Genomic DNA, 27,628 nt, shown 5'->3' on the forward strand with positions numbered 1-27,628 from the left:
TCACCAATGAATGAGAACATGATAGCCAGCGTCCCTTGTCTTCTGCATTGCACAGAAGTGATCCTGGTCACCAGTGACCATCGGGCACATGAATTGATGCTTGTGAGTCTGTGGGTGTGAGTGAGCAAAATCTGTAAGAGAATGAGTGAGAGTGGGAAACTTTAGAGATTTTGCAGAAGAAAATCACTTTTCCCTTCCACAAGATCTTGCATTCAGTTCTGTTATACTAATTTCCCACATAACAATTCCAGATTATTCTGTGTGAGACAGTATTTGTACACAAGGTCCTTGTGTACAAATAAAAGGATGAGACTTAGCAATAACCAGAAGACGCTGTGAGGAACCAAGAAAAAACAAAACCAGACAACACTATGTGGAAGGGCCCAGAGAAGAACAAGCAACAATGACTTTTGCAACCCAGAGAGACTTTAAGAAAGGGTTGAGGGCACAGCCACATTAACTCTCTGCTCCAGGTCCACTTCCCCACCTACATACAGACATCAGCACCAGCTCCTGCATCCTTCTTCACAGTTCCTCACAGCCTCTAGCACTCACTGCTGCTACTGCTGCTGGAGAACAGGACTAGCTCCAGGTAGCTGGAGGGGTCGCAAGGAGCAGAGCAGGAGGGAGATGAGATGGGACCAGTCAGCAGCATCTCTCGACTCACTACCTGGATGAGAACAGCAGCAGAGAATGAGGCAGTGGTGAACAGACCTTAGAAAATACAAGAACTGTTACATCACACACAGTATTAAAAAAGGATTTGGCAGTATGGCATGAAAAAAGTGCTACGTTGCACAGGCTGACAGGCACGCCTCTGAGTGAAACAGTGGTCAAGTTATTAAGAAGATGACAGAAAGCCACTGACCACAGCTGCCCAGTTCAGGGCCTGTATGCTACAGTGCATACAGGGCCTGTATGCACTGGTGAGATAGCTCTGTTCAGATTCTCCAGCACAACAAGTTCACCTCTGATTTACAGCACATAAGAGCATCTGAGAGTACTTGGAAGGCAAAGCAAAGAAAAGGGGAGATGCAATGTATGTGGTGGGGCAGATTATGACCAGAAGCCCAGAGGAAGGAATGAGAAGCAATGGCTCTCATGCAGTAAGAAGGGGAAAAAAGTTCCCTGGAGCTAAGTTGGGGCTTTTGAAAATGGGACAAGACAAAAGTGACAGAAGCAGTTGATCATGCCATAAAAGCAGGAAGGCAGGAGAACTGGGTTCTGTTCACTGTTATATCAAGAGCTTCATGATTTTTGGCAAGTATCTTAATTGGTTCCTAAGATGTCAGCAATATCTGGGCTCAAATGGCCACTGCAAGGTTTAAAGCACTACAGTAAAGGATACTTGGATATTCTCAAGGAAGAAGGTACATATACATATGTATATTTATTATTTGCAATGGATCCTGAAGGGAGAGAACCATTTGGTTACATTAAGCAAATCTGTTTTCAAACTTCTCTTCAGAATTCTTAAAACCTCAGCGATGTGAAATATTTATGTTTTGAATTTAGTAAGCATTCAGTATTTCTTTCCTTGAGCACAGGAGTTCTTATTGAATAGGTCTGAGTGGTTGACCTAACACAATATTCTTTTAAAAGCTAGACTATATCCAGTGTTTAGCACTAGTTAGTACTACAGTATTAATGCAGATTTATCTTATGCATTTTGCATGGATCATACACACGGCAAACTCATTCTTCAGTACTGAGGGAAACCCACACTGTATGTAGCTGTTCCTGGAACAGCAGGCAATGGTTCTGTGATGGGCAGGGTATCCTGCCTGGTCCTCAGCTGCTCTTCCAGAAGGGCAGAGATCTCCCACAGGTCATCTCTGCCAAGCTTACATCTTTTAGCCCTGGTATACCTCAAATGACACTAGACTTCTAGCTTTTAACAACTCAGCTGAGCTCAGTGTATTTCTTCCATCCTTGAACAGAGAAACCACAGCAGGACATGTGAGACTCTGAGTGATAAGCAGTGATGATGATATCAAATCTACCCACTGAAATCAATTCCCCCTCCTTGTACTAATCAAAACATTGTCCTCCACAACCAGATAGAACTGCAATGTCTCAGCAATGTCTCAGCATGATTCTTCTCATTTAATATTCTTTTTAAGCTGTCCTGTTTGGAGACAGATTTCAGGATTGAGCATTTGGAATACAAATTATTACTGGCCACATGGTTAGGAAAAAACTAAAATAATATCCAGCAGCAGCACCACTGTTCCTCCTGGGTTTCTTAATCACACTGAACAGTGGTTTGAAGGCACAAAGTTTAGAGGCCTTCAAGTCCAGTCCACTGAGAAGGCGGCCATATCCCTCCAAACCATTACCACAGTGGTCAGGAGAAGCAGTTCTGTGGAAACAGAGCCAGTCTCCAGCCAACAAAGTCAAGGTTCGTGAGATCAAAAAAGGCAGCCTGGTTCTGTGTCCTGGAAAGGACACAGTAGGAACAGGAAACTGGGTCTAGTCCCTCTCTTAGGGGTTTATATATTTTAAATCAGAGTACAACCTGCAAACATTTCTGGGAGTAGGAACTAGATCTCAGGAGAAGGTGATGAAAGAGGGACAAGTGCTGGGGACGACAAAATGAAAGCAAAAAGAGGTTTGGAAAGACAGGGAGGCACAACCCAATCAGTATTCCTATCCTTTGGGTACTTAGTCCTGCAACCATGAACACCATAGTTATCTTTCTGCTGTATGTACACTGGGAGAATCTTGACATTGTATTTTCACCAAAGACTTTCAGTTCTTCTTCTAGTCCTTTGTTCAAGAATTCTGGAATGGGAACTCTGCCAAATCTTAACTGCTGAGTTATTTTCTGGTTTTTATACTGCTGCAATACAAAAGCCTTCACACTTTTCAGTCTTGCTAGAATCTCCCTGAAACAAAGCATCTTCACTCCAGGTAAAAGTATTAAAAGAAAGAAGCTATTAGATTTCTGAGCTATCAAACATTTTATCTATTACCTTCCATTGTGATACTTCTGTTTAATTACTATACTGTTGCATCATGCAATGACTTAGTTAAGCTCTGTTTATTTATTCTCATCTTTGATACTTCTGATTTGTTCACTTCTCTATTCTTATTTTCTTACACTCCTTTAATGTGTTTTTACTGATACCGTGAAACTAGTCCCCCAAATGAAGCTTCATACAGCCTATTTGTTCAAGAAGTAATGTCACATTTTCTACTGATGAATCTCCACTATGTGGTAACTGACTCTCAAGACTTAGAAGCCTCTAAAGTTTTGAGCCAAATTTCCTCCTAAGATATGTTAAAAAAAATAATTTTCCTTGTCCAGCCAAATCACATATCCAATCATTGGAAGACACAAATAGAGGACAATAGTGTAGTAAATATTTGGTTAATCTAATTAAGTATTCATTACACCACTGTCCTCCATTTGTATATTCCTAAGGATTGGGGTTTTGGTTAGCAATTGATCTAAAATTCAAGCACTGCATGACCCAAACATGTATTTCTAATATACTTTTATACCTTATAAAAGTAACCAATTAGAAAAACATACAGCAAACAAATCTTTGAAAGTAACAATGCCAAGTTCTGCAAAGTTGGAGAACAGAACAATCCTGGGATCGAGGACTCTTGTTCTGTATCAGCTCAACTCTCTTCTACGTGCAATGGGAACATAAGACTGGAGAGAGAGGTTGGGCCTTTCAACATTATCTCCTGAGATACCAGGTACCACTTTGTATGACACCTTTCCTACTGAACTCAGTCTTAAAAGCTGGTAGGTGCTGAACCCCAGTGCAAGGCTCTTTCTAATTATTATAATCCTTCTTCTCTTACCAGTCTACATGTATCACGGCTATTTTATGCCCATTTGTAGTTGAGAAGCACTGCCTTTTAGCGTAAGTAGCTAAAGGAGTTTCTCCTAGAGAATAAAACAGTACTTGCTAAACATCCCAAGCCCTTCTACTGCATTCTCAGTTGACAGACTCTTTCCTCAGTCACACACACAACATTTTGTAATATCTCTTACAATTTCTGGCTGTCCTTTTCGAACATAGGTGGCAAAAATCAGAACTTGCCATTCCTTGTACCATGTTGTCAATACTCCCCCAGAATGACTACAAGTACCTTTACTAATACACCCTCCGGTACATTTTCTTACTGATGGAGACATCTTCTGGGCAGCTTATGAGTCATGCTGTAATCCATGTGTTTTTCCCCTCAGCCACAGTCCATTCATGAAACCTCGCTTGTATTAAAATAAATTATTTTAATTCCATCCCAAAATTTTATTGCATTTTGTTAAGGGATATCAGGACCTCTCCTGCTTGGCTGCTAGAACCCAGCCCAATGCCCCAGGAAACAGGGTCTCTGCCCAGGCTGAGAGATGCAGCTCCTGCTCTCCCATTTGCAGGTTCAACCAGTGGCAAAGCTGAGCATGTATCCCAGAGACGCGCTGTCCTGGTTTTGGCTGGCATAGAGTTAATTTTCTTCCTGGTAGCTAATACAGTGCTGTGTTTTGGATTTAGTATGAGAATGATGTTGATAACACATTGATGTTTTAGTTGTTGCTAAGTAGTGCTTATACTAGTCAAGGGCTTTTCAGCTTCCCATGCTCTGCCAGGTGCACAAGAAGCTGGGAGGGGGCACAGCCAGGACAGCTGACCCAAACTGGCCAAAGGGATATTCCACACCATATGACATCATGCTCAGTATATAAATTGGGGGCAGTTGGCTGAGGGGGGAGCGATCGCTGCTCAGGGACAGGCTGGGCATCAGTCAGTGGGTGGTAAGCAATTGCATTATGCATCACTTGTTTTGTACATTCTTTTACCATCATTATTATTATTATTTTCTCTTCCTCTGCTGTCCTATTAAACTGTCTTTATCTCAACCCACAAGTTTTACTTTTTTTTTTCCGATTCTCTCCCCCATCCCACCAGGGGGGAAGGGGAGCAAGCAGCTGTGTGGTGCTTAGTTGCCAAGGGCGTTAAACTACGACATACACACAGATACACACACACATGACACTGATGTGGCTGGTCACACAGTCTGCCACAGCCAAGGTGCTGCCTTCAACACCACCCACATGCAGGAGTCACGTAAGACATAAGCACAGACAGCTAAGTCCCCTCTCCTCTTCGGCTGGCAGAGACAGGAGGTCACAAGTGAAAGTGCACGCACACACACCCCCACCACTCTCTGGATTCACAACTTTCTGGGATTGCACATTCACGGATTCCTCAAGTACCGGCGCGGCTCTTCTGCTGCTCCACACCCCTGCCAAGTTCCCAGCCCTCTGACCCACCCCACGTGTCCCCTACTCTCTGGCTGGTCCAGCCTGATGCTCGCTGCAAACATGCAGCACTCACACACTCATCCAATAGGTACCCCACACTCATGGGTCCCCCTGGGTACCATGGGTCCCTGCCTGCCTGGATCTAAGGCCCTCTGTACCGTCCAGCTTGAAATTTGCTGGTGAATACACATGCACATCCCACATACACCTGTCTGGGGAAGATACAAGACACTCGCCCCCAGGCAGCCAGGACTACGCACATGGGCTGTGACCTGCCGTCCCACTCCAGCCATTGGTGCTCAGCCCCTCACTCATGCCAGTCCCCCAGTAAGCTGGTTTCTGGGACACACACCATTCCCACCCCACTAGCTGGCACTGAGACTCCCACTCACTCCAGCTGCTAACACTGCAGGCCAGGGGCACCTACAGCCCCCTTCTGACTCTAGTAACTGGCACCCAGTCCACTCATGCTGGTCCCACCCGCTGCTAGCACTCCAGATACAAAGTCTGTAGGACCCACCAAGATCCAGAGGGCTATGGCCCCTCGAATCACTGTTGCTAGGACTTCAGGTTTACATCCTTATCAGCAGCGAAGTCCCAGTTTGCCTGCAGGTCAGGTTTTATGTCTCCATGTGTTCGCCTCCCACCCTTTCCTTATCATCCCAATCTGGCAAGGTCCTTCGGCACATAATCTTACATGGAAAAACCAAATGTTCTTACACTCCATATATCCTTACCAATTAGAGTGAGTGACCAGATTTGTTCTTATCACTACCTCCCTTATCATTTGTCCATCAGGTTTGGCTCTGTGTGTTCTTGTTTATGGTTCCTTTGACCAGATACCTTTAAGGAGCAGACAGTTCCACATTTCACTTGAATCCTCCAGACTGTGTACTCCTTCCTGTATGACATGCCAGCCTTCCTCTATAGCAACTGCATCTTTTCTATTTCCGTATTGAACAAACCATACTTTTACTTTTCCTGTTGTGACCTTTCATAAGGGTCTACTTCAGAAAAATCCCTCTGGATAGTTTTCCCTCTAGTACAAGTCTCTAGAATTTGAAGTCAGTTCTTTATTTCTCTGTTCATCATCATCATTTCTAGCTTCTCTAATAGTTTCCCATGTGGCACTTGATAATGTTCTTCGCTGATGTCCAAATAAATGGCCCTTCTTCTAAAGTTCTACACACCACTCACACCACTGCAGTCAGACAACGAAATCTTCATAAAGTCTCCTTCCTTCCACTCCATAAGACCACAATATATATAACAGCTCTCCAAATACGCACCACTCTTGATTTGATGAAACTCTTAACATAACTTGCTATTGGATTTGGATTCTCATGTGTCAATTTTTTTTTGTTTGCCACCTGTTCCAGATCTTTCTTTCCTCTCTTCAGCAGTTTCTTTGTTAGCATCTCCAAGTCACCTCCCAGCTTTCTCTCTTCCTCCTGCCAGTTCTCATCTGACTTCCCTGAAACGCATAATATTCACCAAAACTTAACTTATGTTTGTTTTGGAACATCTCAAAGTACTTCACAAAGGAGCAGTCAGCACGACTGACATAAATTTACAATGAGAAAAATGACTCACAATGGCAGAAGGACATGTCAAAACCATGCAGGACAACCAAGAACAGATCCTGCCTGTCGCCCACAACCCAGTTCAGTGCTCTGCTTATGCGATCACTTGGTCTCCTCCTGTGCAATGCATTTCTACACCTTCTGCACTGAAATTAGGGACCCTCCCCTTCCCTGCACCCTGATCCTGGACTGGGCATCAGGTTGGTTTTTTTTTGCTCCCAGTCTTCCTGTTCTCAGCTCCAGCCCCAGCCCCAACTTCAGTCTGGGCCACAATCTTACAACTGCAATTACAGGAAGGTCCTGCCAGCTCTTGACTGAAGCAGGGCTCTATGCTGGCAGGACTCAGAGGGAACTGACCTTTCCAACTCTTGCAAGTATCTACCAAGTACAGTGAACAAGAATTTCTCAAAAGCTTGTAACTCAGCCAACCTTAGCTGATCTTCATGGCTACCAAACATGACACAAAGACCACTTCATAATGAATATCAAGTCCTTTTTCCAAAATATACTTCAGCAAGACTTTTAAAGGAAAGATCAGACACATTTTTATTATAGGCAAAAAGAGTATTTTTCACTACCCTCAGTCTGAGCAATGACCAAACTGTTCAGACGAACTTGATTAACAGGCAATCCCCGGTTCACACATATCACCACCTGGAGAGACTAGAGGGTTTTATAATGAATAGCATCAGACCAGTTTTATAGTAGGCAATGGTATGAACACAGCCTGAAACACTGAAAGGTTTTCATTCCATCAATAATGGACAGAGCTGGAACTATGGAATTCCATAGCTCCAAGATAACCAGTTGCAATTGCTTTCATTAAACAAAAAAAGAGTAATTTGAAAGTTGCTCACACTGCTGAATTTCCTTCTACCTGTTACTGAGGTGACAAGAGTTCTCTTCAGATGGCACAATAACCTATCCTTTGCTTTAAGCAAAATATCCCCCATGTAAACAATATAGGTTTGCTACTGGAAGCAAATTCAGTTTGAAAACAAGATGCTACTATATACAGTAATTACTACCATCCAGTTTCACTCAGTGAAATTATTTTGAAAAACATTCCTTTTGGAAGAATTAATATTACATTAAAAATGCATGATACTGACTCAACACTACTTATAATAGTAACTAAAAGGTGTCTTTCAGGCAGAACATTTTTATATACAAAATTCTCCCAGCTTTATTGGAAGCAAACCAGGCTTGAGCATTACCAGCAGCCAAACATATACTTGGAACAGTCTAATTGTACAGCATCATGGCTAATAAAAAGGATAATTCTGCTACCTCTGTGGAGGTGGCTGGAAGCCCTTGGTATAGAGAGATGAAATATATATTATGAGATAATGTAATATATATTTGTTTAGGATTTTTAATGTGTTTTAAATGGCCATAAGTTATGGAGATTTTCCAGAGTGCACATGAAAAACGCTCATGCCAAGACTATGATTTATTTAGAGCCAATGTATTTTTTTAACAAATGAGAAAAAATATGGCAATGTTTTCAGGAAAAAAAAACAAAACCCACACACCAAAACCATACCTATTGTAACTCCATTCTTCTGCTACTTCCATTCCAACATGAATTCTGTTCTACAGAATCAGTTAGGACGGAATAGGGATATTTAAAGGTATCTTTGCCTTTTTCAGTGTTTTGGACTGCCATGAGATAGAATCCAAGACTCCCCAAAGTCCTGCAATTCCAGAAGTAAGTGCTGTTTCATTAAAGAAATTACCATCTCCCCTCTCTAATGGCAGAACAGCATCAATGGTAGTCCTGAAAATCTGCGAGCTGTCTAATCTTGAATACTAGATCCAGTGTAAAAGTTAAACTTCTCCATGAGTCTTACAACAGTGTAATCTCAGATAAGAATCCCCTGTGAGGGGGGGATAATAAGGCTGTGAAGTGCAGTGAAATATGCTTGCAGGTGCTCAAATGTTTCTTTCTTTCCCCCACATATACTTTGTGCTTTTAACAATCTTGCGGTCAGTAGTACAGTGAATGAATAAATTCTGATAAAATTAAGTAGAATCTTGATTGCAAGTAGATAAGTAAGCATTCAAAAGGGCAGTACAAAGGAGATTTATGGATAGCATTATAATTTCGTATTTTAAAGGAGAGATTTATGAATTATTCCAAAAATCTCCTTGCTATCTGGCAGATGGGAAAGGGAATTAAAAACTCCTTACAGGACTTCAGTTTGGAAGGATTGGTGCAGTTGCCACCACCACAGATAGCTCTCAGCTGGTATCAACAATGCAGTGGAGGCATAGGTCTAGGTAGGCACAGGTTCATTTTGAAGTATTAGCAATGATTTCCAGTAAATTGAATTCTACATTAAATCAGAATGATACCTAATCTAAGTGCGCTAGGAAAAAAAAACCCCAAACAACCTACTTCTCTTGTTGTTTTATCTTACTGGTATTTCTAATCCAGCAGGTATCTCTACCCCATTAATTTGTCTGCCTCTTTAGTACTGCTTTCAACAGTTCACAAAATATCATCCAGGAGAAGCAAAAAACATTAACACAATGTATCCTTTCAAATAAGGCCGTATGTAGAAGATTAAATTATTCAGTATGTATCATGTATGAAAACTGACATTTCCTTTAATCAACTTCATGATGACATTCATGATTGCTTTCATCAAACAGTGAACCAGACTACAATGATGGTGTATAATTGCTTTCCATCAACTTTACTTGGGTGCTAGAGTTACCAATAGGTTCAAGACAGAGTAACAGAGAACCTGTGAATTTTGCAGCAGAAAGAGTAGAAATTTGAAAGGTAGAGTAGAATTTGAGCTACAGATTCTTATATAGTACACCACAAACTAATAGCTGCAGTAAAGCCATTTCCACAGCTTTCCACTGAATCAGGATACTACACCATGGAGCATCTCTCCTCTTCCCTGTTTACAGTTATCCTAGAACCCTGTGCACACATGACCAACAGCTGTTTCAACTCTGTCACCAGGCTCATCATTTATGTAGTGCTGTTTTATCTAAGGAACTCTTATTTTATAAGGGGGGAGAGAGAGAGAGAGAAGAAAATTGAAATCTTCTCAATTATAGCTGTTATATGTAGCTGAGGATAAAGGCAAGATCTAGGCTTCCTGTGGGAGCTGACTTATTAGCATAAGTGCTTTCTAGAAAAAGAAAATAACTATTCTAGTGCAGAAAAAGATTCTTTCAGAAGAGAACTCAAGATTGCAGTCAAAAGTAATTTTGACTGGTTTAGATACCAAAACTTTCCCCAAAGCTTGGTATGTGTGGTTTTGATCTCATGCTTGTGGGGCAAAGCAGGGCTTCCTAAACTTGTGTTACTTGAGTACAATCATCACTGTAGTTGCAACTGGAGACAGCTGCGTACAACCCAGCATTAAGATCCACAACAGGGGATACCACCAGCTGTGCATCTGACAGGGAAGGAATTCAGATGTTTTGGCATGATTTTCATATCTTTCACAATGGGATTTGAGCATCTATTGGGAAACATACAGTAGTTTCAGAACCCCTGTAAACCCCTCAGCACACCTTTTGAAAATGAAATAAAGCATAATTTTTGGAAAGGCTGTAACAATTTTTAAATGTTTACATTTTGCCACATTTCAAAGAATTGCAGCAAAAAATTAGGTTGGAAGGGACCTCAGGAGGTCTCTACTTCAACCTCCTACTCAAAGGGAGGCAGGCTAACCTGACAGGTAGGTTAGGTTGCTCAGGACCTTTGTCCAGTCAAGCTTTGAGTATTTCTAAGGATGGAGATTCCAAGACCTCTCTGGGTCCCATCCCTGGGTTGCAACACTCTCAGAAGGAAGAATTTCCCTTGCTGCAATCAGGGAAAATCATTCCCATTCAATCATTTCCTCTCTTTCCCTCACTGCAATGCCCATTAGGTAGTGGAAAACTACTGTTAATTCCCACCTCGTGTTATTGGTGGGAGTTTTTTGTTGTGTTTTTTTTTTTTTTTGCGTTTGTGTGTGTGTGTGGGGGGGTGTGCGTGTTGTTGGTTTTTGTTTGGTTTTCCCCAAACAAATTTAACTCCAATATTGGCTGTTTTGCAAGTTTTCCAAGAACCTAAATTACCTACATTAAAGAACATTGGCCCCATATCCTACATGATAATACAAACAATACAAAAGAGAACCACTTGGTAATGAACTATTAATTCATACAATGGGGACTTACAGGTCCAGGGCTCAATAGTTCAATTCAGATTTTATCCAAAAACATCTGGGAACTCTTTGAGCAGCTTGAGTGAAGAAAACTTTTTCATGCAACATAACATTGCAATAGTAAAGGGCCTCACCAGATTAAGAGCTCCAAAATGATAATATTCTTCAGTGGAGATTTGTATTCTACAGCTATGTTCTGACCATGATCAAATTGGCACCTTTCCATGTCCTGCATTAGCTCAGGTTAATTTTTCTTGTAGTTTTTCAAATAAGGTGAGATGCATTAAAGAGACTGAACGCCGTGTAGAGAAGCGTCATGTTGTAAAAGAGAAGACAGGAACTCACTAATTCTAATCCCTAGACAAATACATAATAAAATTAAAACAAAGATGAAAGTTCAAACAGCAGTCCTAAACCAACAACCCAAAATCCTTTGAAGGTATTCCAGCTGGCAACTCAGATTAGACAAGTCATTTGCAAGTGATTTACTAAAATCACTTAGATAAGTAATTTTACTTCACCAGCCCAAAAAAGGTGAGACAAGGTGGCAGTTATACTTCCTCTGACTGGAAGGAAGAAATCACTTTCTTTTTTCACCAGATTTCCTTCCTACCAATACTATATTGAAAACAAATAGTTTAGAGTTCAATTATCTTTAGGGTATTCATGATTGCCCAACCAAAAAAAAACCAACCAAAAAAACCATAACAACAATAGCAGCCAAACAAGTGAAGGATTCACTATATAGACAATAGAATTGACATAGGCCATGCACCATGAGGCTAGGATTCTACAAAGAAGAAAGCTGACTCAACAGAAGGAAATATGTTTACAACATCACATTTTAATGATTCCTGAAATATTACAAATTTTCATATGATGTAACTATTGGAGATAAATAGCAGGCTGACATACAGAGCAGAATTAAGATTATTTGAATAAATTTGCCTAGACTTTCTTGTTCCTTTTTTGGGGGCTGGGGGTGTGAGGGGTATGGGAAGAACAGGTAATGCAAGCAAATACCATCTCCCCTGGGATTCTGGCTACAAATCTGAAGACCTTAAAAGAAAAAAAAAAACAAACCAACAACCAAACAAAAAAAAACAACAACAAAAAAACCCAAAACCACCTCAGCCTGCATTGTTGCAGGGATCATTGGGTTTACAATATAAAGTCAGTCCCACTTCAGCACCTTTAGCATTCTTGTGCTCTTTGCAATATCCATGGCCTTTCACAAGATTTGGTCACTGAACTTTTAACTAATCAGTTACCCTGAGTAGCACTTTTACTGGCATTTATCAGTATTCATAAATTTCTCATTTTCTACTAAACAAAAATCCTCAAATTCTGCAGTTCTTTTAGGCCTAACCAAATGCCAGATGTTTTGAGTTCTTGGTATCTTTGGTACCTTAAGAGTTTGGGCTTTTTTTTTCTTTTCTGCCCAAAAAAGATTCCCCAAAGTACATACAAACAAAAATTGACTCTCATTGAAGTCTATGGACTGTGATGTTTCAAATAGAAATTTCTTGGCACCACAGATCCTATGGACAGATGGGACAGAGTACCTAGTTGCTAAAAACTTTTGTTACATTAACCCATTCTCCTCCCCTCCCCCAATCTCCACTGCACTAATTTTGACTGAACAATGAATGTCCAGGAACATTGCTTTTTATAGACCAGCACACTTGGTCCATATTGTAGGCACAAACATGAAATAGAATAGTTTTGCTAAATCCTGTAACTTTAAAATGGCCTAATTTAGTTATTATCTCAATTATGGCAAGCCAAAGGCTTAAACTTGTTAAGTCTAAAAAAAAAAAAAAAAAAATCTCTGCAATCTCTCTCTGCAATCTTCAAGCATTTACCCACATTTTAGCAACATCTATCTCACATTTGTAGCCCAGCACGACCCTCTCCCCCAGGAACCGCCCAAGAGTATTTTATCCAATGGAAACCTACTAGAGGATATACTTCGCATCCAAGAAGTTGCACCTTTTTTCCATTGTCATTACACAGCTCTGCAAGGTAGGGCACACCCAGCACACTCCTCCATTAAGGACAACACAGAATCACAGACTGGTTGAGGCTGGAAGGGACCTCTGGAGGTCATCTTGACCAACCCCACTGCTCAAGCAGGGCCAAGTAAAGCAGGTTGTCTGGGACCATGTGCAGATGGCTTTTGAATATCTCCAGGGATGGAGACTCCACAACTTTGCTGGGCAATCTGTGCCAGTGCTCGGCATCCTCACAGTAAAAAAAAAAAAAAAGAATTAAAAAATGTTTCCTTACGCTTACACAGAACCTCCTGTGTCAGTTAGTGCCCATTGCCTCTTTTCCTCTCACTAGGCACCACTGGAAAGAGCATGGCTCTGTCTTCTTTACACCCTCCCTTCAGATATTTACGTACATTAATGAGATCCCCATCAAGCCTTCTCTTCTCTGGGCTAAACAGTCCCAGCTCTCTCAACCTTTCCTCATATGAGAGGTGCTACATTCCCTTAGTTATCATAGAGGCCTTTCACTGGACTCTCTCCAGTAGCTCCATATCTCTCTTGTACTGGGATTCATGCAGTCTCACAAAGTTAGAAGACTGAAATCAGGCTTATATTGAAATGTCTTCATGTCTTAATACTACAGGCCTGATCACAACCCTGTGCATTTAATACCATGCAATAAAAACTGCTTTAACCATAAGGATATTGCATCAATCTCCATATAACTATTGGCTAGAAGGCAGAGCCTAACAGGTATCTAAAATACATTCCCAAGATACACAGGAAACAGCTATGTAGTTCAAAAGATGAAGAGCCCATTCAGCTGTAAAACTTCCTTCCTTGGCTTCTGCACCCTACAAAGGAATTGGAAAAGGATGAGGAACATCACAGAACTTTTTGGAACCAACAGCCTCAGGTTTCATGAATGAATATCATAAACTTTGATTTTGCAGACTGATCGTGTAAAGATGTTTGACCTTGAGAAGGCAGCTTTTGCAGAACAAGAAAGAAATTAAAAGCCAATAAATGAGGTGTCAAGGAGGAAAGACCCATCAGGCTGGGACAAGCCCAGGGGGAGAAGGAAGAAATAACAGATTAAAATATAAAAATCATTCCTTTGAAGAAGAAAGAATCCAAAGAACAAAAATGTGTTCATTTTCCTTAGAGAGACTGCTTGAAGACTAGAGAGTACAAACTTTTCTTTATTTTTTAATGTATCTTTCTCTGATATTTAATTTCCACTTGCCATACTTGTCAAATTTGCAGTTATTCTCCAAATGCCTCTGAGAGCATCAAATCTTTGAGCTGTTGCCCTGCCCTTTTCTTTGCCTTGCAAATCTTATCTGAGTATCTTAATTCCCATGTGCCTGCTTGCCTCCCTTTTCAGTTCCGGTGTTCATTTTGTTGCTATTCTTTTGATTAATTGTGACTTCAAACAGTCCTCAACAAGTCACACTCTTAGCAGAATTCCTTTCGTTACATAGAAACAAGCTAACTGTAATCCCAAAAATACATAGCACGAGTACTGTTATACTGGGCCACACTAAAAGCCTAGCAGCCTCTCTCCAACAGAGGAGATGCAGAGGATACACATGCTAGCAGTACAAAAACATGCCATATGTGGACCAACCATGTGAACCCTTGAGACACCATCCCATCTTATCATAATAAATCTACATTTTCCTTTGTTTTCAATATCTTGAGTGTGATGTTGACTATGTGACAAATTACTCTGAGGGAACAGAAATTGCTATCACCAAGAAGTAAAATGTAGTATCCTTCAGCATCCTCAAATCCCCTCTACCTGATTTCCATGACAGATTTCTAAAAGAACTGAAAAATAAAAGTGTAGGATTGAGGAGGGGTTTTTTTGGATTGGGTTTTTTTGCTGGTTTGTTTGTTTTTTTTTTTTAAAGATAAACCTGTCAAGTCTGGAGTAGAATGATCAGATTGGAGAAAAGCAACTGCAGTGCCAGTAATTCAGGATGGTAAAATCCAGCCTATGTGACCGCAAGTCCACTAGCCTGCCTATTTGGATAAAAATTTGGAGGAAGGAATAAATGACAAATGAAGGAATAAATGACAAATGAAGGTACACTGAAAAGGAAGGAAAATTCTCACAGATTTATCAGACACAATTATTTGCTAGACTGGTCTTCAGTTCTCTTGAATGAAAACACAAACTGAAATTCATCTCATCTATTCCGATTTCAGTAAAACATTCAATACAGTGCTACACTGAAAAGTTTAACAATAGCACAAGAAGTTGGGCTATTCTAACAACAATTGAGGAAGACAATGATATGGCATCATTCACTTGCAGGAACAACTTGGCACCTGTCACAGAAATGATGACATCTAATAACTCCAAGTGCAGACTCCCATAAGGAACTACTTATATCAACTAGTTTCAGTCATTTAGAAGTTGTGCATCTAGCCTCAGCACTATGTCTAGACTATGTCTAACCTCTTACATTTAAGATGAACAGGATGAGTTGCTCTCAGCAGGTGGCTATGACTTTTTAACATCTAAGGTTAAAACATCAAGCATTTAGATGGATGAAGTTAGGCAGAAGAACCACCATCTTGGGAACCAACCTTCCCCCATCCACCTCTACCCCAAAGAAGTTCTGCGATATTACTTACATGACTGATCAATCAACTTATTACAACTATGGAGAAGGTAACTGCCATCCCAAGATTTATCAGCTGATGTATTCCCTATCCCTTGGACAGGGAAGTATTCCTATCACTATGTAGGAGGCCCTTGGCCTGAAATATTATATATAATTCTGGTCACATATTTGCAATAAATATATATCCACAAAGGAAGAACAGATGCCAATGGATATTGGCATGATCAGACAAGTGCAGAGGTGACCTTAGAAAAAAGACGAAAGAAGTTGACTTGTTTAGCTTAGTCAAAGCCTAAGAAAATATGTGTTGCTCTATGAAGAAAGCAAGCCCCAAAGAGGGAAAAGAACTACTTATACTAAAATGACATTGCTGGCACAAAAACAAATGTCTACAAATTCACAGCAAATAACTGTTGACAGGATCTCAAAAAAGGGTTTCAAAGCCTTAGAGGAATAACTTTCCAACAGGAATAATGGGCACAACCTAGTGAATTTTGCAATTAAAATTAGTATTTTTACAATTAAAATTTACATCTTTGAATTTGAAGATTTAAGATTAAATGGTGACTGATATAGGAAAGCACTGGACTTGACCCAAATTGTGTTTTCTTGTTCTATGCTTTCATACAAGAATTACTACTCACATCTACCCTCCCTCAGCCCAGGTCACCATCCAATCTCATCCTTCCCTGCCCATCATTGCCTTTGCTTTATGCATCTCCAAATACAGTCACATTACTCTCCACATCCCCTCAAGCCCTTTTTCTCAAGCTACTCCTTCTGTTACTCTCCCTTCCACTACCTCTAAAAATAATACTCCAAGGCAGACATCAAACAAGCAAAGTTTCAGCCCAGGCATTTGTAGCCTTTCCTGGACACAGTGTTCTTTTGTTGAACGCTGGAGCTGCATACTTCTTTGCAAAAGGTAATTGGAGTGGTCAGAAAAAGGGAAATCTACAGCAGTTTCCCCTGCTGGATTTTCTTTGATCTCTTTCTAGGATTTTCTTGGCCTGACCCCAAGAGTAACTTCTGTAGCCAAGAAATCTGCCTACACAACTGAATTCTTACAATGTGGGCATAAGACTGCTGGTTCTAGGCAGGCTGTTATCAGCACAGACAGAAAAAACTGGGAAGGTGCTTCACCCTTATATTTGGCTCTGTTATGGGGCACACTCAGAATGAGGTGCAGGGAGGGCTTGCTCAAATGGCTGGTCTTTACTTGTGTGAGTAAGCCACTGATGCTTAGCCTGCAGCAGTTCAGCCTAGATTGCATGCCACTGTCTCAATGTAAGTGCATCCATTTTTGTCACTGGAAATGCATCCCATGTTGCATAAAATTATTCCGCTCCTATCACAGTTTAGCAAGAAATAGACTCCATTGCTAGGTTTGTATCTATTTTTGGATGTAACCTAAATATTGAATGTCAAATCACAGAGAGGTCACTATACTCTGAATGTAGAAATATCTTACAGGCCTTTTGTGTAGCACAATAGACAACACAAGCAAACAAAAGAACTGTAACAATCCATGGTCACATCATGATCCCAAAAACGGGATCTACTGCTTACTGGGATCAGTGAACTACTGCTTACTTTAGTAATCTCACTAGTGCCTTTGTCTCTAATACAGCACAGTAGCATAGCAGCGTAACATGCTTTTCACCTAGTTGTCACTTATGCTACATTGCAGAAAGATGCAGCAAAATACTGAGAGATACAATTACAGTTTATTATACTGCTATTACGGCCATACAGACTTCTATTTTTAGCTCTAACCTAAATAGAAGATGTAAAAGGGTCTCATGCATCTGTATATGTAAAAATCATTAAAGCTTATCAAGCTCATCAAGACCAAGAATAAAGAAGTTAACTTAAATTTTGAAAATACATTTAACTTCTGGAATTTCAATTCACTTTTCATGTATGTAGACATTTTTTCTATCTTCCACATACTAAAAACTGTAACTCCTCCCCTCAATTAAAAAAAAATAAAATCATCAAGGATATTTAAGTTCTGCTAAAATTACAATTTTGCAGTCGTTTCCAGTGCCTTGAATTATAAGTATGGAGTTGCTCCCAGTGCCTTTTAAATATTTGATGCTTTCTTTTTGTTACATTAATATTCTTAGGGAGCAATACAATGATCCCTTCTTAGAATTAGAAGGGTCACATATGTTTATATTTTTAACTCCAAACGCGTCAGTCTGAAAGTACTTAAAGACAAAATTTAGTCAACACCCAAACTTAAAATTTATTTTTTATTGAAATTTCTATTGGTAAGCACTGAAAAATGATAATCCTCTCATTTTAATATTAAATTAATAAAAAAATTCCTCACTAATAAAGTTACTGTGATCTTTCTGCACAAATCATATTTAAGTCCACAGGAATCTGGACTAAGGAATAGTTTTCAAGAATGAGTAACAGTTCTCTTTCCCACCTCAGATGACTGGAAACTATTTTCCAAGCTTCTCTAACATAACTATATTTTAAATCTTGGTGAATCTAAAGCTTGTACAGAAATGAAAGTACAGAAACTGCAGCTTCTGCCCACTCCTGATTATTTGAATATGAATGTCACCTTAATAACTTTCAAATTTTGCAAGAAATACATAAAATGTATATATACACATATGTGCATGTATATACATGTAGTTGATTCTCCAGTATAGTAGCCACCAGAATCATCAGCACCAAATTAATAACTGACATCCTTTTGTTTCTAAGAGTAGATAAGTTTTCACAGTCTCTGCCTCTGTTCCCCTACTCAGCTCAATTAATGCATAGCCTTTTCACTTTCCACATATGGTTACCCATTTCTGCATATTAGGAGCTAAGAAAATAAAATTGCCAAAGGTGACATCTTGGATTTATTTTGCCCACTATCAAAAGCTCCTAAAAAGGTGTCTCATATTTCAAATTTTAAAATTCACCTGAATGACCGAAACACAGTGAGATGTAATGAGACACATTTTGGTTGTTCTCATTACAGAGATCAGAGATGCTTTTGCTTTTACTATTATTCAGTCCACTAATGTGTCGATAACCTGAGTTTCAAGATCTTGCTCAATAGGAACAAGGAAATTAGTTGCGCCAGGGGTTTTTTATATCACCTTTGTTATAGAAGTTTTGCAATTATGAACTACTCTCCAGCCAAAGATACGGTCCCAAGACACTATCAGGATTCTTGCAGACACCTTCTGAGTTAAGAGATTGCCAAAAAGGTTTTTAACTCCCCATCACAAAGGTTCTAACTCAGACTTTTTTTGCAGATCCTCAAAATAATAAATTATATTCCCAAACTACACCAATGCATTAGGTACAAATGCTTCTTTACACACTGCTACTGCTATTTTCCTGGACTCTACAACTTCTTACTGAAAGACACTGACACTTCTGCTTTTGCAAGATTTATTCCAACCCCTTGCATAGTGAGAGACCCATGACGTGCAACCCTCTGCCACTACAAAGAACAGAACTCAAAACTGATTATGACTTTGATTAAATACTAGGTGAACCACCATCAGTAAATCAAGTAACAAATATTTGAGAAAAGATCTTTCCTTGTCAGTAAGATTTGCGTGGAAAAGATGTTCAGAAAAGGGGGGGGGGGGCCAAAACACAACCCAATTTCACCTTGCCAACAGATAAGTAAGAGAAGGCATGATAAACTGCATAGTTAAGAGCAAATCAGGAATCTTCTCTAGAACAGGGGAAAACTTACTAAAAATCACTACTTGGAAATTCAAGAGTTACAAAAGGAAGTGCTATATAGCTGAATATGTATCTGATTATCCAAAGAAGTTGCTGAAGCTACCCTTACATCAAGGTTCAAAAAGGGGCTGGCCATTTAGATGTATTTAAATGTACAATAATGGTTTCAAAAATTAAAATAAACATAATGGTTACAGACTTAGGACAGCCTCTAATTACTGTAAATTAGGAAGAAAACAACTGCAGGAAGCAGATTATACCATGTCTGTCTAACATAGGTTCTTACATTTGCCTTGGAAACATCTGGAATAGCTCTTTACCATAGAGCACTGGCCTGGACAGAGCCAACAGTGGTTAGTTACTGTTATGCACAGTAAGGAAATTTGACAGTCTGCAGGCAAAACATCTCAAAACTTCACAAAAATATAAAGATGACTCACAGCAGGTATTAAAAACACAACCAGTGTTATATTGCATATAAGAAAACTGAATCTTGGACAAGTGACACAGCAATGCCCAGCAGATCAGACCTCAGTCATATCCCACCTTGTAGCCCTAAACTGTGATCAAAGAAAGATATTTTCCCCTGCAAAGTCACTCATCACACTACTGAGAAGAAATCAGCTTGGTCAGAGGCTCACAAGAGAATTAATTTAGATTCACAAAACCTATGGATTGCTTGGGAAGAGAGATGAGCACTACAAATTACATTTCCTAAAGAGGTGCTGGATATTGACTTCCTGCTACTCCACCATAGGCTTACCTTGGGCATTGTAAACCAGCACCTTGGCTCAGCAAACTACTCACCCCTCAATTAAAAAAATCTCAGGAATTGGGGGAGGGGGAAATAAAAAATAATTTTTTAAAAAATCACAGGCTCCATGGGTGGTTCTAATCCACACTGTATGGATTAGAAACTTGCATGGACTCTTATCATGCCCCTACTTGCTATCTGAAGACAATGGCTCGGCTTGCAAGGTATTTAGTTTTCACTTACATCTTCTTTACCTTCAGTTATGTCTGAAAGTCCTAAATGTTTGTGGGAATAAATCTCTTTTGTCATCCCATGCCCATATTTCATCCAAAGAGATCTTGGCTTTAGGAAAGATATAAAAAGAACTGAAGTTTCCTCCAGGTGCCATGAAATGACGCCTGCTCTCCTGCAAATGCTCTCAGTACCTTCTTCCGCACTGATAGCAACCCAGTGTAGACGCAAGGCCATGTGCCTGGGAGAAAAAAAGTGAAAGGAAGAAGTACTTACCACGAGGACAGCACTCAACCGATCACTTTGGACCTGCTGCACTTGGATGCAGGGTCCTGACACTTGTAACCTTGAGCCACTGGGAATGATGCCAGCATCACCGCTTGGCATGCTGCTAGGTCCAAGACCTACAGATGCCCTGTACAAGTAGGTATGAGTCAGTTTACCCACACCAGTGATCTCCAGCATGTCCGATGGGAGGTGGGAGCTGGGAAGCATGTGCATGCTATTGCAATACTTTTCATACTCATCAGCTGGGCAGCAGCAGCCACTGCAGCAGCAAGTCCAACAGCAGCACAGCCGCACAATGGCAAGAAAGAGGAGGAACGCCGCAAAGATGCAGGAGATGCAGGCGAGGGATACGATCAAGTAGATGTTTGTAGTGTTGAGCAGTGGTGGCGACTGCCCACTGTCATCAAAGTCTGGCAGTGCCTGAGGCAGGGTATCAGCCAGCAGGATGCCCACCGTCACAGTAGAGGAGAGTGGCGGATCCCCGTGGTCCCGCACCACCACAACCACTTTGTGCTTGAGGAAGTCAGTGGAGCGCATGGAGCGCATGGTACGCAGCTCACCAGAGTGTGGTGCCAAGTGGAACAGGGTGGAGTCAGAGGAATGGGCGAGGTGATAGGAGAGCCAGGCGTTCTGCGCATTGTCCTCATCATCCGCCACTACTTTAGTCACCAGATAGTCCTCATCAGCCAGGCGGGGCACAACTTCCAGAGCTACTGAGCCATTCTGACTGGTGGGATACAGGATGGCTGGAGCATTGTCATTCTGGTCTGAGATGTAAACCTTCACAGTTATGGCAGCACTCAAGGCTGGTGACCCATTGTCCTTGGCTTCCACTTGGAAATAGAAGCTCCTAAGCTGCTCAAAGTCAAAGGCACATTTTGCATAGATGCTCCCGTTGGCCAAGCTCACAGACAAAAGGCTGGCCAGGGCACTGCCTGCAACTGTGGAATTCCTGAGCATGTAAGAGATCCGTCCATTCTCCCCCATATCAGGATCAGTTGCTGAGATCTGGTAGAGAAAAGCACCAAGTGGATTGTTCTCCTCCACAAACACATCAAACGTGTCAGCACTAAAAACAGGGGGGTTATCATTCACGTCAGAAATCTGCACCCAAAGGGTCTTCTGAGTGGTGATGGGTGGAGCACCCAAGTCTGTGGCAGTAATGGTGATGTTGTACCCACTGATCAGCTCTCGGTCCAGAAGCCCACTAGTGAGCAGGCTGTAGTAGTTTTCAAGGGAAGGCTTTAACTGGAAGGGAAGGTTATCAGGAATCCTGCAGGCTACTTTCCCATTCTCCCCAGGGTCTTTATCCATAATACTCAGCAGAGCTATCACTGTGCCAGGAACAGCATCCTCAGGAATGGGACTGGAAAGAGATGTAATTGTTATCTCTGGGCCATGATTGTTCACATCAGTGATTTCCACCAGGAGCTTAGCTGTGCTGGACATGCCAAATATCCCATTATCCCTTGCCTCAATAAGCACCTCGAGGAGAGGTTTCTGAACAGCTAAAACACCATTGACTGTCACCTCCCCAGTGTGCGGGTGAATTAAGAAGATTCGCTGTAGATCAGCAGAAGTAGTATTGCTAAACGAATACCTGATCTCTCCATTTGAACCTTCATCTAAGTCTGTGGCATGCACTTGCACTACCAAAGTGCCACTGGGGGAGTTTTCCAAGATACTCGTCCTGTAGACTGAGTGCTCAAATTCTGGTGAATTGTCATTGGTATCCAGCACAGCCACAATGACCAGGACATCACTGGACTTTGGAGGTTCCCCACCATCCTTGGCTGTAAGGACAAGTCTGTGAGTGGCTTGCTGCTCCCTGTCTAAGGCTTTCTTCAGCACCAATTCAGGATATTTACTCCCATCTCCGTGTGTCTGCATTTCCAAATGGAAATGTTCATCAGGGCTCAGAGTATAATTCTGGACACTGTTGGTACCTTCATCAAGATCTTGGGCGCTGGGGAGTGTAAACCGTGCCCCGGCTGACAGGAACTCAGGAATGCTTATATGATATTCACTTAAGGGAAAGCTGGGGGAATTGTCGTTTATGTCCAAGACTTTAAATTCCATCCTATAAAGCTCTAGAGGGTTTTCTAATATGAGTTCATAATTCAGAAGACAGGCAGACTTTAATTCACAAAGCCGCTCTCTGTCTATGGGCTCGTTAACAGACAAAGCCCCCGTGCTTGCATTTATATTAAAATATTGCTTACTTGAACTGGTGATCATGTGAAATTTCCGAGCTGAAAGTGTAGCTGCATCTATTCCTAAATCCTTCGCTATATTCCCAACAGATGCTCCACGCTCTGTTTCCTCGGCGATGGAATACACTACTTGCCCATTCGCGGACCAGCAAATAAGGCAGAGGACCATTAAATAGACCCGCATTCTTCCTCCCCTGGCTCAGCTCTCCGCAGACCGGCTCAGCAGGAACATAATCCAGAATTTCAGCAAACCCCCGAAGTTCCCAGCGCCAAGCAAACGGGCACGAGGGTGTACCGGCGGCAAGGCGAGAAGTTCGCTGCAGGCGCGGGAGGCTCCGCGGCGGCTCCCCCTCGCCGCGCCGCCGGCTGCCGTGCGGGGAGAGGCGGCAGCTCCGCTGCGCCGCACCCGCCGCCCCTCGCTGTGACCGGCGCGGCGGGACCCCGCGCGTCTCTTACACGCGCGCGGCAGCGGCGGCGCCACCCAGAGGCCACTTGCGCCGCCGGGGGAGGGGGCTGCGCTCCCCCCGCCGCTGCCACCCCGCCGGCCGGCGGCTTCTTCCACCACCACCACCCCCCTTTTTTTTTTTTAAACGCCTGACCGAGATCCGGGGGGGGGCGGGGGGGGAGCCTCCGGGCCCCCGAGTCCGCGGCATGGATGCATTTCCCTCAGGGATAGATGCAGAGCAGACAACCCCCCCCCCCCCCCGCCCGCCCTTTCTCTGCTCCTTCCAGGAGAGGCAGCGAGAGGATGCGCTGCCGCACGCTGCCAGAGTACGGCGGTGGAAGAGAAACGCGTATGAGAAGTGACAGGCATCAGCTAAACATGGGGCAGCACAGTCCAGACAGGCTCCGGCTGAGCACAACGTTTCCCAGAAGGGTTTTAAGAGCACAGTTAAAGGAGGCAATCGACTCTACCCTGTCAAACTTTAAAAAAAAAAAAAAGGAAAGAAAAAGGAAAACAGAGGGGAAAAAAAGAAAAAAAAAGAAAAAAGAAAAAAAAGAAAAAAGAAAAGAGAGCAAGAGAAAAAAGAAAAGAAAGAAAAAAGAAAAAAGAAAAGAAAGGAAAAAAGAAAAGAAAGGAAAAAAGGAAAAGAAAGGAAAAAAGGAAAAGAAAGGAAAAAAAGAAAAAAGAAAAAAGAAAAAAGGAAAAAAAAAAAGAAAAAAGAAAAAAAAAGAAAAGAAAAAAAGCCTCTTTCCTGCTTCACCTTCTGGACAAGGTAAATTAACAAGGAGAAAAGAGAGAAGGATGTCTCCCCTGACAATGCCCAGTCAGATCATCCACAGCCACAGATGAGCTCCCATCCAGCCCGCCAAAGCAGGATGGGGATGGCTCGGGTGGGTGGGGTAAAGTAAAATAGAGAAGTAAATATCGGTGCCAGGGAGGTCTTGCATTTAGGACATGCCCAGGAACTGTGGGGAGAGACAAGCTGATACCACACAAAGATAGCAGATCACGGGGGGGGAGGGGGGAATAAAAAATCAAAGCTCTCTGCTCCCCCAACTTTCTGCACTGAGGGCACAGTTAGCAACTACCCCCTAAAGCAGGTGGGAGAGGGCAGAAAGCATTTCAAAATACTCTCCTGGAAAACCTTCCTGGAACAACCTTTGGCAGCAATTTACACAGATGGGCCTCAAGCCCTGACAATGACTCCGGCCTCCTCTGTTTCCAGCTTCCTTCTGTGAGAGCTTATTATCATGAGAACCTGATCGATCTAAAGCAAGAGGCTATAAATGTGCGACAAGGACAGATCTTAACCCTTCTTGCATTCATTGTATTTCTTTATGCAGCTAAGAATTCCTGGGCAGCTGAAAAAGGACATTTCAATTATACATAGTATCAGGGCCTTTCAAAATAGGAGAAAATCGGGAGCACAGCCTAAAGTTGTATATTAAATTAAAAAAAAAAAAAAAAAACACAATAAATCTGTTTGCATCCTCACAACTCAGCAAAACCTCCCAGTGAGGTTCCTATCCTGCCCGCACTGGTGCAAGCCTTGATCAGCCCCAGCACAAGTATCTGCAGATATTATGATTTGTTAACCCCAGGCGCCCCTGGCAGTACCTTAATGTTGCATTGTACTTCTACTGCTTTGATGCTACGGCACCCATTAGAGCTGCGGCGGGGGGGGGGTGGGGTGGGGGGGGGGTGGGGGTGGCTGAGTGCAGGAGCTGCAGAGCTGGTGTGTATACACCTTAATTCACACACTACTTAAATTTGTTCAATGGACCATTGCACACGGTATACAATGCAAGTATTTACGGTATGCTGTTTACCTTGGGTTTTTTTTCTTCATTGCTAACTGCAGAAATCCCCAATTCCACCTAGTCACCATAAAATTGTCATCCAGACTCTCCCTGCCCCAAATTTGCCTTAGACTCCTCTTCTGCCAAGATATTATGTCATCTACAATATATGAAAAAGTTGCTAGTTTTATTGCTCTGTAGTGATGCACAGTCATTATAAACACCCTGAACCAATGCAATAACACCTATTAAAGTCACAGGAAAGACTGATACATTTCCCTTAACACTGGCCTGCGGCAAAGATAAATCCATCTGCCTGGGAACACTAGGGCAGATGGGTGTTGGTGTCCTAGGTGCACACAGACTCTACTCACCTGTCTGTGACTGGGTTTGCAATGAAGAAACCCAAGAATTTTGGGTCCTGTTGAACAGATAAACCCACTCAAAGGCAGATTTTCTTTAAATCTTAATATTGGGATAACAAGCTGTGGTTATGCATACCAGTGCCTGAAATACCAGCAGTGCTAGCAGAAACTGATTAGCAAACAATGGCCAAAATCAGCCAAAGTAATTGTACATTTGCCTCTTTCCAAGATGTACTCACCTTTTGAGAAGTATCTGGCAGCCTACACTGATTTGGTCTTTAATTCACTCATTTACTACTCATTTACCATCGAAATAATTTCTTCAGCTTTGTGCTACATCTCTTTAATTTTGTAGCATTGCCTAATGCTTGTTTACAGGGCTCTAAGGGAACCTGCCTTCGATTCTCTTTCTTTTTAACAACATTTTTAAACCTTACAACCCTGCTTTAATATTTTGGCATCCCTTGTCCTATTGTCCTTTTCCACACTGCTGTGGACAGTGAGGTCCCCTGCAGTCAGGCAGCTTCACTCACCAGAACACGCATGTTGCCAGCACCATCTCAACACCTAGCTCCTACTGCACTGCCTTCCCAGTCCAGCCTGGATGAGCACCTGATCCACATACCGCTCAGGTAGACAGCTCTGGGCCACAGCCAGAATCCAGTGCTTAGTAATATTAAATATCCAGGGCCAGTTACACCACAGCCACTCCTGCCGTGAAGGGAGTAAAACCATTGTGCTGTGGGGGTAGAACCCAGCCTTGCCCTTTGTGCGAAGCCACTGCTCTACTCAGCAGAGTCCCAGGCCGGTTCCTCCCTGCCTGTTTGCGCTCTACCTCCCACATGCAGCTGCCCCGGGGGTCTCAAGGGGGCCTTTACACTCAGTTTCTCCACTTTCACTCTTGTTTGGCTGCTCTTCCACCTAACCCCTCTTTTCAGGGTCTCCAATCTCAAAGGTCTCCTCTCCATCTCGAGTCACTTACCTAATTACGTTGTTTGCACATCAGTCATATTAAACACCTTTAATGTAGACACTTCCCTTGGTATCAGAGCGGACAATATAACCACCGTTTAAAACCCCTCGTCTTTGGTCTCACGTTTGCCTTCAATTTGCCATCTCTGAACCATTCTCTATTTCCTTCCCTCGGCTTGATCCATTCGTAAAGCCAGTTTGACCCGAGTCGCCAAGGAATTCAACTTTCCGCCATCCTGAGGGCATGGTCCGCGACTTCTGTGGTCTCACTCACCGCTACACAATCCCTCTCATCATGCCCCACTCCCCGACATGCTCACAGAGCGCTTCCTCCATGTCCCTTTGCCTGACAGGCGGTTGCAGTGCTGCATTTACACCCCTTCAGAGCCCCGAGCATCCTTTACATACTCTTTCTCCCGCCTCGTCTTATATTTTCAACCAATCATCCCCTTTTCCGGCAATAAGATGTTATTACTCCAGCCATGCATGTTGTGCTTGGAACAATGGTAGCGACCAGAAAAAACTGTTAAGCGAGCAAAGGCAAAAAAATAAAGATGAATAGTAAAACCGGGTCACCTCGGGGCTGTGGAGCACTTGGCTGCACCACACAAAGGGCCACTCGTGTTTAAACATCAACATTACATCAGCGATGATTTTAAGGTGCCATTTCCACGGGCAGTGCATCAGAGGCGGTGCAGACGCAGGGCGGTGGCTTCATCAGAGGTTTGCAGGACACGTCCCGCTCGGTACTGAGGCTTGGGAAAATCCCAGGGGTGCCCACCAGAACCGAGGGGTTCCCACTGGTGCAGAATTAGGACAAAGCGCTTCAGCGGGAGACAGCAGAAGGGGCTGAATCCATTCGGGGGAGCAGACGGAGCGACAGCCCCGCGGTTTCTCCTCCGAGGGGAGCCGATGAGCTCTCCGCGCCGGCAGCTGTCCCCGGACCGATCGGCAGCCCCAGCCCTCATCTCCACCCGGAAAGGAGCACGTGAAAAGCTCGTACACTGACGGGAGCCCGACAGTAAATAGGGTCTGCCTGCGCACTGAGGAAGACCGGACCCAGAAGCAGGAGCTCCTCCTCGGACCGAGCCCAAATCGCCAGCGCGGAGCCGCCGACGGAGGTGTAGGGACCCCGCTAGCGCCTTTTGCATGTGGGCTCCTCTGGGCAGAGATGA

General features: G+C 42.6%; 2 protein-coding genes across 2 annotated transcripts in view; both read right to left on the reverse strand.

Moving 5' to 3' along the window:
* Positions 1–26,699, reverse strand: LOC142413665 (protocadherin alpha-C1-like). Its single transcript, XM_075510031.1, is given in 9 exon segments — positions 1–131; positions 556–670; positions 6,571–6,755; positions 7,443–7,527; positions 20,648–23,068; positions 23,070–23,291; positions 25,491–25,537; positions 26,060–26,192; positions 26,595–26,699. Coding segments are annotated over 9 exon segments (3,444 nt in total).
* Positions 1–27,628, reverse strand: part of LOC142413726 (protocadherin alpha-C2-like) — a 104,787-nt gene that overhangs the window by 65,027 nt on the left and 12,132 nt on the right. The gene's annotated exons all lie outside the window — the stretch shown is intronic.

Source organism: Mycteria americana, chromosome 8, assembly GCF_035582795.1.
Source record: "Mycteria americana isolate JAX WOST 10 ecotype Jacksonville Zoo and Gardens chromosome 8, USCA_MyAme_1.0, whole genome shotgun sequence".
In the NCBI taxonomy this organism is placed as follows: Eukaryota; Metazoa; Chordata; class Aves; order Ciconiiformes; family Ciconiidae; genus Mycteria; species Mycteria americana.